Source organism: Lithobates pipiens, unplaced genomic scaffold, assembly GCF_037356315.1.
Source record: "Lithobates pipiens isolate NorthernLeopardFrog02 unplaced genomic scaffold, aLitPip1_a1.2 Scaffold_8, whole genome shotgun sequence".
NCBI lineage: Eukaryota > Metazoa > Chordata > Amphibia > Anura > Ranidae > Lithobates > Lithobates pipiens.
In genome coordinates this window covers 590,013,470-590,028,611 of record NW_027507903.1, presented here as the reverse complement: position 1 = coordinate 590,028,611, position 15,142 = coordinate 590,013,470, and the positions used below count along the sequence as shown (strand labels likewise).

The 15,142-nt window shown below is 39.5% G+C and overlaps 1 protein-coding gene across 1 annotated transcript in view; it reads left to right on the top strand.

Moving 5' to 3' along the window:
- LOC143961231 (uncharacterized) overlaps positions 1–14,463 on the top strand; it is an 83,665-nt gene extending 69,202 nt beyond the window's left edge. Inside the window, 2 exon segments of the mRNA XM_077470460.1 lie at positions 12,584–13,539; positions 13,541–14,463. Of these exon segments, the coding sequence (XP_077326586.1) occupies positions 12,584–13,539; positions 13,541–13,718 (1,134 nt within the window). The 3' untranslated portion in view covers positions 13,719–14,463.
- Positions 14,464–15,142: the final 679 nt, after the last annotated feature.

Below are 15,142 nucleotides of genomic sequence, written 5' to 3'. Positions count from 1 at the left end.
AATCATTTAAATGTTCAGAATGTGACAAGTGCTACTCACGAAAGCATCATCTTACTCGACACAGTCTTGTTAATCACCAGAAGGCTCACACGGGAGAAAAACCATTTAAATGTTCTGAATGTGGCAAGTTCTTCTCACGAAATGATCATCTTACTCGACACCAGAAGACACACAGAAGAAACCATTTAAATGTTCAGAATGTGACAAGTGCTTCTCAAGTAAAAGAAGAAGATAAGTAGAGAAGTCATATGAATGTTGACAGTGTGCTAAGTTCTTCTCACACAAGTCTAGTCTTACTTTCCACCAGAGTATCCACACAGTAGAGAAGTCATTTAGATGTTAAAAAACCTCCTTCCCTATTATCCCTTTCAAACCTCTTACCTCTTCCTTCTCGATCAAGATTATCACTGTGTAACCTGCTCTCTTTCTTACGTCGTTAATTTCAAAACTATATTGGACATATTGACACCAGAGAATTCTCATAAGAAAAATGCAGTGTGAAGGCTATGGCAAGGATTTCTCATGCAAAGCAGATCTCCGCTGCATCTGAACACCACAAACCAAAACTGCTGTTTAATTAATTTTTATTATTTAAAGCAAACTCCCCCAGCCATCCATGTCTCCAAGCTTTATTTTGCTGAGAATTCTTTGTAAAACGCCCCCTAGCATTTCTTGCTGCAGCCATCCCCCGCTGAGCAAGCGGATTACGTCCCATGGAGATGCCTGTGTGAAAGGGGCCTATCATTCATCATTCCCTTGACTGAACTACATTGAATGATATCTGAGAAACATTGCACATTAATGACTAATATAAATGAAAGAATACTGGAATATTGTTTAATCTATATCATAAAGTCATAAAAAAAAATGTAAAGAGGTCAAATATGTCTTCTGAACACAGGACCTATTTGTATTATATATGCTAAATATATACTGTATATATCTGTGCCAATAAGTCCTCAGATCGAGGTAGAGAAGATAATGATGTTGTTGCTCTAATCACACACTCACATGCATGTAAACGCTGAAAGGAAATGAACTGTTGTGAGAATGCAGCAAAAAAGTTGTTTTTCAGAAAATAACATTCATCTTTTTTTATTATTATACCTTTAAAAGCTATGTTCTTATGTTGTCGTTCACTGGTACCTCATGGATTTGCCTACCTTATAGCTACACCCACCAGTGTTAAGTGCCATCTGTTTTTTGCTGTTTTTACCTCTCTTTTGAATATGTGCTAGATTTCCCCCAAGCTACATGAAAGCTCTTCCTATGTAACGTTGGTCTCCCTACTTCCCACCCCCCCCCCCCCCCCCCAACACTTCTTCCCTTCCATTTGTTAATTGATGAATTCATTCATTTCAATAAAGTATATTTAAAAAAATAAATCTTAGTTCGCCTTTTTTTTTCTAAATTCCAGCTCCCCTACCTATGTACCAATATACCATTAATGTACCTCTTTTGCATAAAAATAAAAGCTTTGTTTGAGTTTTAGAACAAGGGCTTACCCTAGCCCTTACTGTATTTCTTTGAAAGCTTAATCATTTCCTGGTATATAGATTTGGGACAGAGAAACATATAAGACACAGGAAGGAGTTTACCAGCTGACCTCTTTCGCACACACATGCTGCACTGATCTCATTAAAACATACAATCAGATTGTATATCGTGTGACCACCTTTATATATCTAAAATTACCTTGTTGCATTTTCATTGCCATTATTATTAACGGCACACCAAACACAAAAGCAAACACATTTTGCCACATGAAAAAAAGTGTGACAAACAGAACAAAATGCACAGTAAAAAACATGCAACTCAAAATGTCCCATGAGCTACTTTGCCACGTGTAGCACAGCCCATTGGAATCAACTAGCTGCCTTACGTATGTCACTGGAAACATTACAAATGCTCCCATTACTCTAGGTGTGAATGGGGCCTGAAAGTGAAATTGGTGCATTTACACAAGAACAATGAGGCTCCATTCACATCTGTGTTTCCAAACACATGGCAAACCATATAGAAAATGCATGCTTCACTCTGTGTTTCAGAAAAATGGTAGAAACGCCCCAAAAACACAGTAAAAAATGCACTACACTTCACTCTTAAAAAATATTTCTGGCGCTTCTTTTGGGAAATTGCTGCACTTTGTTTTGGAGCGTTTCTCTGTTTTCTTTCATCATGCATAGGGCAGCCCATTCACTTTAATGGGCTGCCCTATGTGTAATGAGTGGAAACGCTCCAAAAGCCCCCCCAAAAAAAGTTTGCAGGAACATGAGTTCCCGCTATGTAATGATGTGAATGGGGCCTGACAGTTGAGTGTCTCTATCCACTCTCTCGTATATACTTGTATAAAGATGGCCATATACTATGCAATCTGATTGTACAATTACCTTTAGATTTACCAGAACTACGAAAGAGGAGGACACACTTGAGCTATCCATTTTGTATCAAATCAGGTAGGTCCTTGCACTACATAGCTGATGGTAGATTTAAAGGAGATTGTATAATCAGATTGTAATGTGTATGGTCACCTTAAAGGAAGAAGTAGGTGGTGGTATAGTAATGAGGGAGGTGTGGTCCAGACTGGTGCTGCATAACCTATTAACCTTTTCTGTGATGAAAAAACACAAAGAATTATGGGAGCTGACTTACAGGGAGTGATGCGAGCAGAAAGCAATGGTTTAAAACTCAGAAAGACAAACATGATATTTCAAACTGTGGATTAGGTAAGTGGATAGTTGGGCCCGAAATTATATTACAAAACGATTCTATTTATTATGAAAAGTGGAATTCTGCCTGAGAAGAAGTAGAAGAACAATCCCTTAAATATCTTCGTCGGGCTTGTTTTGAAATATTTTTATAATTCTGTGCCACCATTAATCATTAGATTTGTCCAGAGATTTATTCAACTCTCATAAGGTCCAGTCTCATGTGTAACACGAGGGCCAAGATTTATAGACATCCTGTGTTGTCTATTCATTTGATGGTGGAGTGAGCCCCCAAAAAAACTACCAAGGCACAGAGTAAAAGGAGCCACCTGATATTCACAAGTGCACCCCACAATGAAAGATTCATTTTGTTGAAGGATGTCTCCCAGGTTGTGCCCCTCAGACACACCCAACCCGGTAGTATCTGACCAAGGAAGGAGCCAAGGCTTGGGGAGTGCTGGAGATACTGGAAGTGCACAAGACACAAGGGTGAGAGTTTATTGCAGCACTAGAGTGCTGTGAACACAACACAGGTGTTTAGAATCTCTTGCAGCACTGTGGTATTGGGAATACGGGTGTACGTGTCTTTTGTAGCACTTGGGTGCTGGTGAAACAGGGACACAAGAGTGTACATTATTGGCTTCACTGGGATGCTAAGTACACAGGAGTTTTTTTCATTCAAATAACGATTTGCAGATGGTGGAACCGTGCTAGCTGTGTTATTGTGATCTGACAGTGGAGAGACTTCCCCACCATCAGAATACACAGATCAGCACTGCAGTCTATAGCATTAAGTGCTGATTGAACTGATTTTTTCCAACAACACAAATCACTCACCAAATTAGCAGGTGAGTCCGCGCTCCACTGTCAGACAAATAGTCATTTAAAATCCATAGAAGACATATTCAGGAGGGTGGTAAGCTTGATAGGAGAAAAGACGTGCAGTCACTAGCAGCTCCTCGATGGATATGGGGTTGTAAGTTGCCCCAAGCCGTGTTGAAGTCGTCCTAAGTCGCGCTGTGATCCATACTCAAGTCGTGTCCAAGTTGCCTCACTAAGTCGCGCTGGAAGTCGCGTTGCCCCTGTGTGAATGAAGTCTTGGGGTTATGGTTAGGGGTTAGGGTTGTGATTGGGGTTAGGGTCAGGGTTGAGGCTCGAGTTAGGGTAAGGGATGGGGTTAGGGTTTCCCCTTGAAGAATAAGGCTTGGACTCAGTGATTGGAATAGAATAAAATAATATTTTATACTATTCTGTTCAATTGTTTTTCTAGTCTATTCTTTTCAAATCTTTTCTATTCTAATTCATTCTATAGGAAATTAGAATTTTGGAAGATGGAACCATCTTCCGAAAACTCGAATTTCGTATGGAATGAATTCAAATTCGAATAAAAAAGATTAGAATAGAAAATATTGGAAAGAATTGAATAGAAAAACAATAGAACAGAATAGAATAAAATATAATATATGTATTCTATTCTGTTCTATTGTTTTTCTAGTCTATTTTCTATTTCTATTCTAATCTTTTCTAATTGGAATTCAAATTCATTCTATACAAAATTTGAATGTCGGAACATGGTTTAGTTTTATATATATGTATATTGTTTTCTATTAGTTTAGAATATTTTCTATTCAAATTTAATTCTATATGAAATTTGAATTTCGGAAAATGGTTTATATATATATATATATATATATATATATATATATATATATATATATATATATATATATATATATATATATATATATATATAAAACCATCTTCTGAAATTCAAATTTAGTATAAAAATTTGGATCAAATTCGAAAAGAAAATATTAGAATATGAAATAATAGATAAGAATAGACTATAATAAAATATAATATATATTATTTTAGTTTCCATTGTTTTGAGTTATTTTCAAATCTATTTTTGAATTTATACTATTTGAAATTATAATTTCAGAAGAAGGTCATATTCTTCTATTGTATTTTAATACATTCTATTCTGTTCTTTACTATTCTTTTATTTTCATTCTATTGTTTTATTATTTTATATTCTATTTTACTGTATCCTTTTTATAGAAATCAATTTATATTTTTTTGATTTTTATTCTAATTCGTTTTTGATTAAATTGTTTTCAAATTCGATTCGACTAGAATTTTTTTCAAATTCGATTCGAATTTCGTCTGTGGTTTTTTGATTCGAATCGTTATTTCGGATTCGGTAATTCGCATGCGTCCTAATAATGAAAATTAGTCAGAATTTTGATTCGAAACGCAACGAAATGCACGTGTCTACTGTACATGTAAAACTTATGTAGGGAGATTTGTTTCATCTCTGTGTTTCATCTGAGGCTGTTCACTTCACTGGGTATATGTGAGGGTTTACATCCACTTTAACCAATGTGGCCATACATGAATCGAAAATTCCGATGGTCTCTGCTGAACCAGCCAAGTTTTAAACTATGTATGGCCATCTTAAAATACACTGTATATTTAACAAATGATCCAACAAGGAGATGCAATAAGTTTTTGAGAAAAGTAATTCATTAATATAATCAATTTCCTTCTAAATCAAAAAGTCACATTAAGATAAAGGGGATGAATTACTGCGTGACATTTCAGCATGATTCATGATCTATCCACTCATAAGTAATAAACAGTGGAAATTATTTTAGAATATGCCAGAAATGTTGTATTCTGTTGAAATCAAGACGTCTCTTAATGATGAATATTTGAGAAAGGGAAAAAAACATTTTATTTTTATATCAAGTTTGCACTAGGATTCAATAAAGTTTTGCATGAAGGTAGTCTAATGCCGCATACACAATCCGGTGGAAAAGTCCAGCGGGCTCAAGTCCACCAGACAATCCGCCCGTGTGTAGGCTCCAGTGGACTAAGAAAGTAGTTTTGCACTCCAATCTTTCCGCCGGTCTCGCATTTCGGCGGACAGTACGGCCGTGTGTGTGCCAGTCCGCCGTACTTTTGAAATGAACAGACTTTTTCCCGCCCGGAGAAAAGTCTGCACATTTTGAGCGCGTCTCCAAGTAGCCGAGACCAGCGAAGGAGGCGTCGCTGGCCCCGTCACCTGGTATGGTCTTTAAGGGGAATCCCTAAGGCTGAAAGATCGGTGTGGGGTCCCCCCTAGGTCCATATCAGACCCTTATCCAAACACGCTACCCGGCCGGCCAGGAAAGGGGGTGGGGATGAGTGAGCGCCCCCCCTCCTGAGCTGTACCAAGCTGCGAGCCATCAACATGGGTGGTGCCTTGGGGAAGGGGGGCCGTGCGCCCCCCCACCCCAAAGCACCTTGTCTCCATGTTGAAGAGGACAAGGGCCTCTTCCCGACAACCCTGGCCGTTGGTTGTCGGGGTCTGCGGGCGGGGGGCTTATCGGAATCCGTGAGCCCCCTTTAATAAGGGGGCCCCCGGATCCCGACCCCCCACCCTATGTGAATGAGTATGGGGTACAATGTACCCCTACCCATTCACCTGTGAAAAAAAGTAAAAAAAAAAACACAACACACGAGAGGTTAAATTAGTTTATTGCACAACTCCGGGGGTCTTCTTCCGTCTTCGGGGGTCTTCTCGCCGGACTCCTCCGCTATCTTCTGCTCTTTTGCTAGCTCTTTCACTAGCAGAGGAGCCCAGCTTTCTTCTTCGCCGCCGCCCTCTTCTTCCGACTTCGGGGGTCTTGTCCCACTCTTCAGGCGTCTTGTCCCCCTCTTCGGTTCTTCTTGCCGGGCCACCGCGTCTTCTTCTAGCTCTTTTATAAGCGGTGGCCCAGTCTTCTGTCGCCGTCTTCTGTTCTTCTCTTCTGGAGATGTTGCATCGTTGCTGTCTCTGGTCACAATGACAGGCATGCAGCGTGTTGTGACTTAGATAGGGATATCACCGGATGATGTCCCCGCCCATTATGACCATCCTCTGGGACTGTGACATCATAATGGGCGGGGACATCATCCGGTGATGTCCCTATATAAGTCTTGACTTAGTCCGCCGCAAAAGTACCGTGTGTGGGCAGGTAGCTCGTTCGGAAAGTCCGCCAGACTAAGTCAGTCGGATTGTCTGATACGTGTGTATGCGGCATAAGGCCTCGTACATGCGGTTCGATTGTTGTACGACCAAGGGTCTGATTTTTGTCAAAAGCACGTGTGCAGGATTTTGTCTAGCTTACAAACTATCCGCAAATTGTTGTTTGACAAACATAAATATAGTGACGTACTATGAGAGTATAAAGAGGGCCCCCTTTGAGCGCCACCCTTTGGACCCCTTCTGCTAATTTTGTGTTAGTAGAAGTTTGGTGAGCATTGATTCACGATTTTCAGATCGTACAAAACAAATTGCCTTTTAAAATATGTTTGGCATAACTACATCAGTATCTCCAGCAAAGCAGCTTCATTATTATCCCATTAACCCCTTCAGATCCACACTATAGCCAAATGAAGGCTACAGCCCAGATCTGCTTTGACAGGAGGCCGTCAATAGACGTTCTTCCTTTGCACACTCACCACGCCCCCCTGAAGGGCACGCGGTGCACACTGTGAACACAGATCGAAGTAAGGGGTCGATCCTGGGCCCTTACCACATCATCAGTAAGGATGAGCTCCAGCGTGTTTGCATGGTGCACGTGCTGAGCCCACCAGGAAGTCGGCACAGTGCTGCGCTAATCACAGGCAGTGAGACATTTCCCAGATATGCGGCTGCAGAGGTCAGGAAATGTCTCACCACCTGTGATTAGCGCAGCACTGCGCCGACTTCCTGGTGGGCTCTACATGTGCACCATGCAAGCACGCCGGAACTCATCCCTAGTGATCAGCTGTCAGCCAATGACAGCTGATCACGTGATGTAAACAGAAGATCGGTAATCATTTTTTCTCTTCTCACGCTGACAGAGTGAGGAGAAAAAAAAGCCGATCACCAGCTTCTGTTGAAGGGACATTCGGTCCTGAAGAGGATGAGTCGAAGCTGCCTCATATGTGCCCACCAGTACCACCTGCCAGTGCCATGAATCAGTGCCCACCGGTACATAAGTGCCAGCTATCAGTGCTACCTATCAATGCCCACCAGTGGAACCATCAATGCCTCATCAGTGCCATCTAACAATGCTGCCTACCAGTGCTGATCAGTGCCCATCACTGCCACCCATCAATGCCAGCTATCAGTGCCACCTATTAGTGCCCTTCAGTGCCACCCATCAGTGCCACCTCTCAGTGCCCAATAATGCCACGTATCAGTGCCCACCAGTGCCACCTCATCAATTCCCACCAGTACCACCTCATCAGTGCCACCTATTAGTGCCCATCAGTGTAGCCTCTTCAGTGTACATCAATGAAGGAGAAAAATTACCTGTTTGCAAAATTTATTAACAAAATATAAAACGGTTTTGTAGTTTTTTTAAAGCTCAGTCTTTTTAAAAAATTTTAACAAAAGATAAAGAACCCAGAGGTGTTAAAATACCACCAAAAGAAAGCTCTATTTGTGGGAAAAAATTATAAAAATGTCATTTGGGTACACTGTTGTATGACAATTGTAATTTAACCACTTAAGGACCAGGCCTCTTTTTCGGACTTGGTGTTTCCATGTTTAAAACAGTTTTTTTTGCTAGAAAATTACTTAGAACCCCCAAACATTTTATATTGTTTTTTTTCTAACACCCTAGAGAATAAAATGGCGGTCATTGAAATACTTTTTTTCACACCGTATTTGCGCAGCGGTCTTAGAAGCGCACTTTTTTTGGAAAAAATTCACTTTTTTGAATAAAAAAATAAGACAACAGTAAAATTAGCCCAATTTTTTTTTATACTGTGAAAGATAATGGTATGCCGAGTAAATTGATACCCAACATGTCACGCTTCAAAATTGCGCCCGCTCGTGGAATGGCGTCAAACTTTTAGCCTCAAAAATCTCCATAAGCGACATTTAAAAAATTCTACAGGTTGCATTTTTTGCGTTACAGAGGAGGTCTAGGGCTAGAATTATTGCTCTCGCTCTACCGATCGCGGCGATACCTCACATATGTGGTTTGACCACCGTTTTCATTTGCGGGCGCTACTCACGTATGCGCTCGCTTCTGTGCGCAAGCTCGTCGTAACGGGGTGTTTTTAAAAATTTTTTTTTTTTTCTTATTTATTTTAATTTATTTTATTTATTTTTACACTTTTTAAAAAAAATAAAATAAAATGGATCACTTTTATTCCTATTACAAGGAATGTAAACATCCCTTGTAATAGAAAAAAGCATGACAGGTCCTCTTAAATATGAGATCTGGGGTCAAAAGGTCCTCAGATCTCATATTTGGGCTAAAATGCAACAAAAAAAAAAAAAAGAAAATCTGACATTTAAAAAAAAAAATATACCTTTAAGAGGTATGGGCGGAAGTGACGTTTTGACGTCGCTTCCGCCCTCCTATGGTATAGAGACGAGTGGGGGCCATCTTAGCCTCACTCGTCTCCATACCCAGCAGACTGAAGGACCCGATCGCCTCCGCCGCTACCGACGGCTCCGGTAAGCGGCGGAAGGTGCGGGAGGGCGGCGGGAGGGGGGGTGGCACCTCTCCCGCCGCCGATAGCGGTGATCTCGCGGCGAATCCGCCGCGGAGACCACCGTTATCGTACAGCCGACCGCCGCCTGAAGAGATGGATATCTCGGTTGTGGCAGCAGCTGCTGCCGTTACCGAGATATCCCTCTTCAAAAAATGGACGTACATCGTCGTGCGGCGGTCGGCAAGTGGTTAAAGAGTGACAGCGCTAAAAGCTGAAAATTGGTCTGGGCAGGAGTGGGGTTTATGTGCCCAGTAAGCAAGTGGTTAAAGAAGATGAGAATGTGCGCTGCATTTAGACATTTCATCAATTGATGCATGTATTCTAGATTACAAGCAGTAGTTTACAAGACCAAACTCTTCCCAGTCATTCCTTGATTCCCAGCATGCGTGTTTGTACTTTCGACTTTTGTGTGACTTTTGTGTGATGATTTCTGTACTGAGCATCTGAAAGTCAGACGTTGAGTTCACTTTCGACAAAAATGTAATAGCCTGCACATCCAGATTTTGTCTGACCAAAAAGTCAAATCAGCTGTTGAAAGCAACGATCCGAAAATCCGAAAATCCGCAGACCACTCGTATTATGAATTTTTCCTTCTGATTTTCGTATCGTGTGTGCGAGGCCTTGGATAGAAGACGTTTTCCTCAAAGTAATGACAGAAAAAAATATTCTTCACTTCCTTCTGTGCCCTCCACTAGTATTGTGTTTTGACGAATAAACTGATTTTTTTTTACAGTTGAGCTTTGGATCCTCCCTCACACATTTTACAATTATTTTTTTTTAACAAGATGTCATATTGACGCTGTGGTTTTTGTGAATGAATGAATGAATGAAATACTTGTATAGCGCTCAATGCGAACTGAATCGCCTCTATGTGTATGTTGTGTCACTAGCACTAACACAACTATGTAGCCAAGGAATCGGAAAAAATGAAGCTAGAGGGTCAGTAAAAAAACCACATTTTAAGAAGTTTAGCAAAGGTGACTTGCATATTTTTCTTTAGTAATAAAATTGCTTCAAGATAAACTTATAAACCAGAACCTGTGCTAAGAATCTTACGTGGCCATGAATTGGTGACAGGATGGGGTTGATTTACTAAAACAGGAGAGTGCAAAATCTGATGTAGCTGTGCATGGTAGCCAATCAGCTTATTTAATTAGTCTCGGACAAAAAATAAACTGGAAGCCATTTGGTTTCTATGCAGATATTGCCTTCTCCAGTTTAAAGTAAATCAACCCCAAGTATCAATTTAACTGCTTTAGCCCCAGAAGATTTTACCCCTTCCTGTCCAAAGCACTTTTTGTTATTTGGCACTGCGTTGCTTTAACTGACAATTGCGTGGACATGCGGCATTGCACCCAAACAAAATTGATGTCCTTTTTTTTACAACTAATAGAGCTTTCTTTTGGTGGTATTTGATCACCCCTGCAATTTTTTTTATTTTTTGTATGATAAACAAAAAAAGAATGCCAATTTTGAAAAAAAGCTATATTTTTGACTTTTTGCTATAGAAAATATCCCCCAAAAATATATAAAAAAAATGTCTACCTCAGTTTAGTCCAATATGTATTCTTCTACATATTTTTGGTAAGAAAATCGCAATAAGCATATATTGATTGGTTTGCGCAAAAGTTATAGCGTCTACAAAATATGGGATAGTTTTATGGCATTTTTATTATTGTCATTATGCAGTGATCAGTGCTAAAAAAATTTACTGATTACTGTGAAAATGACACTGGCCATGGAGGGGGGTTAAACACTAGGGTGCAATCAAGAGGTGAAGTATGTCCTAGGGAGTGATTCGAACTGGGGGGATTGGCTAGAACTCAAATGACAGCGATCACTGCTTCCCATGACAGGGAGCAGTGATCTCTGTCATGTCACAAGGCAAAATGGGGAAATGCTTTGTTTACATAGGCACTTCCACATTCTGTGGCTTTGTGACACGATCGCCAGGAGACCAGCAGACATTGAGTCCACGGGTCCCGCGAGCACAATTACGCACGTCGGATAACCCCACCAATTAAATGGGAAGTACAGGTACGCACATTTGCCCACTGCTGCCATTTTGCCAACGTATATCGGCATGCAGCGGTCGGCAAGTGGTTAAAGACACCCTAAAGATAACATGTTATCTGAGAATTCATGCATTTCAGTTTTTTTAAAAAGAACACAAAGTATTTGATGGTCAACTAATTTCATAACAAAAATATTGTATCGCCTGTTACCAGTTGAACAAATCATGTATTTTAATTTAAAATTATTTTCTATTATATTCGCTCCTGGTATTAAAATGTTAATGACACACATAGTGAGTGGACACTGAGGACAGTCACACTATCGAATAAGCATAATAAAAACATGCCTTTTTATGTAGATTCAACCCTTTTAGAAAGTGTAAAGCCACCTCATGTTGGAGAATGGTAGTGAATTGTATATACAGTATCTCACAAAAGTGAGTACACCCCTCCCATTTTTGTAAATATTTTATTATACCTTTTCATGTGACAACACTGAAGAAATGACACTTTGCTACAATGTAAAGTAGTGAGTGAATGAATGAGTGACTTGTATAGCACTACCTATGCAAACTGAATCGCCTCAGGGCACTTTCTTGCCACCGGTGTCCATCTGCAGCTTTTAAGCTTGAGTGTACAGCTTATATAACAGTGCACATTTGCTATCCCCTCAACATATGAGACCATCTGTCTTTTAGCTTCTGGCTGGGGCCCCCTGAACCCTGGGTGAGCTTTTCCACCTCCCACACTCTCAAAACTGGAAGCTCTGAGCTATCCTCAGACTAGAGTATACAACTACCCTGCACACCTGTGTACTTAGCCAGGTTGCAGGTGTCTAGCTAGGTGTCCAGACACAGTATTGAATGTTCTTATCCAGAATTTAGAGAGGCAAAACACAGCTTTCTCTGCTCAGATATGATAGTTCAGAACCTCGCATTAATCCTTAATGCAATTCCTTTGTCACATTCTCCTATATTCTCACAGTGACAGGTCCTCTCACTGTTACAATGTGTATTGCTGTTATTGCCTTTAGAGTATTGTAATCTGAATACTTAAAAGTGTATTGTAATTGTATTACTTTGGAAACAGGTTTTTTTTTCTAATAAAAACATTTTTCTGATTAAAAATAAACAAAAGTCTCAAAAATACAATATATGACTTTAGTCTGTTATTATGCTTCTATTTTTTTTTCTATGTAGATAAATGAACTGAATCAGCCATTCAAGGCCGGCAATTGACACATTTTACAGCTAAAGAGGTCTTCATCGACACGCAATGAGTCAAGTAGTACACAAACCGTTTAAGTGCTCCGAGTGCCAGAAAAGTTTTACTTTTAAGTCTCAACTTGATATTCACCACAGGATTCACACTGGATTGAAGCCATTCAAATGTTCAGAATGTTGCAAGTGCTTCTCACAACCTTGTACTCTTACTCTACACCAGAGAATTCACACAGGAGAGAAGCCATTCAAATGTTCAGAATGTGGCAAGTGCTTTACACAGCTTCGTACTCTTACTGTACACAAAAGGATTCACACAGGGGAGAAACCATTTAAATGTTCAGAATGTAGCAAATGCTTCTCAACAGAAAGTCATCTTGCTGTACATCAGAGACATCACACAGGAGAAAAACCATTTAAATGTTTAAAATGCGACAAGTGCTTCTTAGAACATTCCCATCTTACTCAACACCAGAAGACTCACACAGGAGAGAAACCATTTAAATGTTCAGAATGTGACAAATGCTTCTCACATGCTCATCATCTTGCTGAACACCACAGAATTCACACAGGAGAGAAACCATTTAAATGTTCAGAATGTGACAAGTGCTTTTTACGACATACTCATCTTACTAGACACCAGAAGACTCACACAGGAGAGAAACCGTTTAAATGCTCAGAATGTGACAAGTGCTTCTCACAAAGTAATCATTTTGCTGAACACCAGAGAATTCACACAGGAGAGAAGCCATTTAAATGTTCAGAATATGACAAGAGTTTCTCACTAAAACAGAGTCTTATTTCACACCAGAAGACTCACACAGGAGAGAAACCATTTAAGTGTTCAGAATGTGATAAGTACTTCTCTCATAGGCAATCTCTTGTTCAGCACCAGAAGGCTCACACAGGAGAAAAGCCGTTTAAATGTTCAGAATGTGACAAGTGCTTCTCACTAAAAAATAATTTTATTAAACACCAGAAGATTCACACGGGCGAAAAAACATTTAAATGTTCAGAATGCGGCAAGTTCTTTTCACGAAAGGATCATCTTATGCAACACCAGAAGACTCACAAGAGAAAATCCATCTAAATGTTCAGGAGGTGGCAAGTGCTTCTCGGCCAAGTCTAACTTTACTCAACACCAGAGAATTCACATAGGAGAAAATCAATCTAGTTGTAAATGTGACAAGAGCTTCTCAAATAAGACAAATCTTGCACAACGCCAAATGATCCACACTGAAGAGAAGCCATAAGCATATTGACAGTATGTTGTTCTCGCACAACTTTAGTATTTCTTTCCACACAGGAGAGAAGCCATTTAGATGTTCAAAAACCTCCTTCTCCAATATACTGTTCAAGCCTCATGCCTCTTTCTTCTCTTCCAAGGTCCTCACTGCATGGCCTGTTATGTTTATTGCAGCCTTCATTTACACACAAAAAAAGCTTTGTGAAGACTTTGGCAAGGATTTCTCATACAATTCAGATCTTATGCAATATTAAGTAATCTACATTAGACAGAAGCTTTATTAATGAATGTGATAACTATTTGAAATTCAAATAAACTCTGATCCAACATCAAAAGCCTTACAAAGAGAATAAACCATATCAAAATCTGGAATATTTTAAGTGTTTTTTTTAAAACTGTCACACCAGAAGGTTCATTATAGTGGAACCAAGCCATTGTGCAAAGGAGTCTTTAACATACAAGCACCAATGACTGGAAAAGGCCATGCAAGACTCATTATAGGGGGTCATAGCCACAAAGATATAAGTTGCGTCTTTTTGATTTTGTATTTTAAAAGTATTTTATTCTCATGCGCACCTGCAAGCATAAAACATTTTTCATGTTTTTCTTTCATTTTACACATAGAATTGAGAATATTGTTAGATTTTTATATTGAATATAAAAATGAAATTCTTTAATAAAGTTTTAAAGGCTCATTAAATTGTAAAGATGCACACAAATATCATTAAATTGTGTAGATGTGTTCAAAATAAACCATGCCCCTGCAAAATTGCTCATGCTGTGACTTCCATCACTTTAACTGAAAAATAATGATATGAAATTTTGTATTAAAGTCTGATCTATGTAACTCAGACTGAAGATTTTAACTCTTCTATATCCTAAAAAAAAACAACTGAAGGAGTTTGGCTTTGCATAGTTAGTCACAACAGTGATATCTTAATTACAAATGGAGTCGCTGGCTTTTTAAATACTTTCTGGGATATTCCAGAAGTGAAATATTCTCTGTCTAGGCATTTGGAATTTTAGGTGCATCCCTCCATCCCCCACCTCATTCTCCATAATATAATATTTAAAAAAATGAAGAGAGAAAATTATGCATAGCAGGTCCAGCAGATTTGGAGACACAGAACACAGTATAGATAATTCTCCAGCAAAGATCCTAAGCAACTGAAGGAGTAATTAGAAACGCAGTAGTTATTCAATCACGGCAGGAAAGTGATACTTAAGATTATTAGGGGATTGGTAAAAATATTTGTAGTGTGCTGGGATTCTAGGTGCACAGGAGTGTGAGTTGCTTGCAGCACTGGGATTCTGCAAACACATGTACACAGGATTGTCACTTGCCGCAATGGTCAACATACATATTTGCCACAAGTCCCCCTTAAATATGGAGGAAACCAGCGCTATAATATTAAGTTCTATTCGGTATAA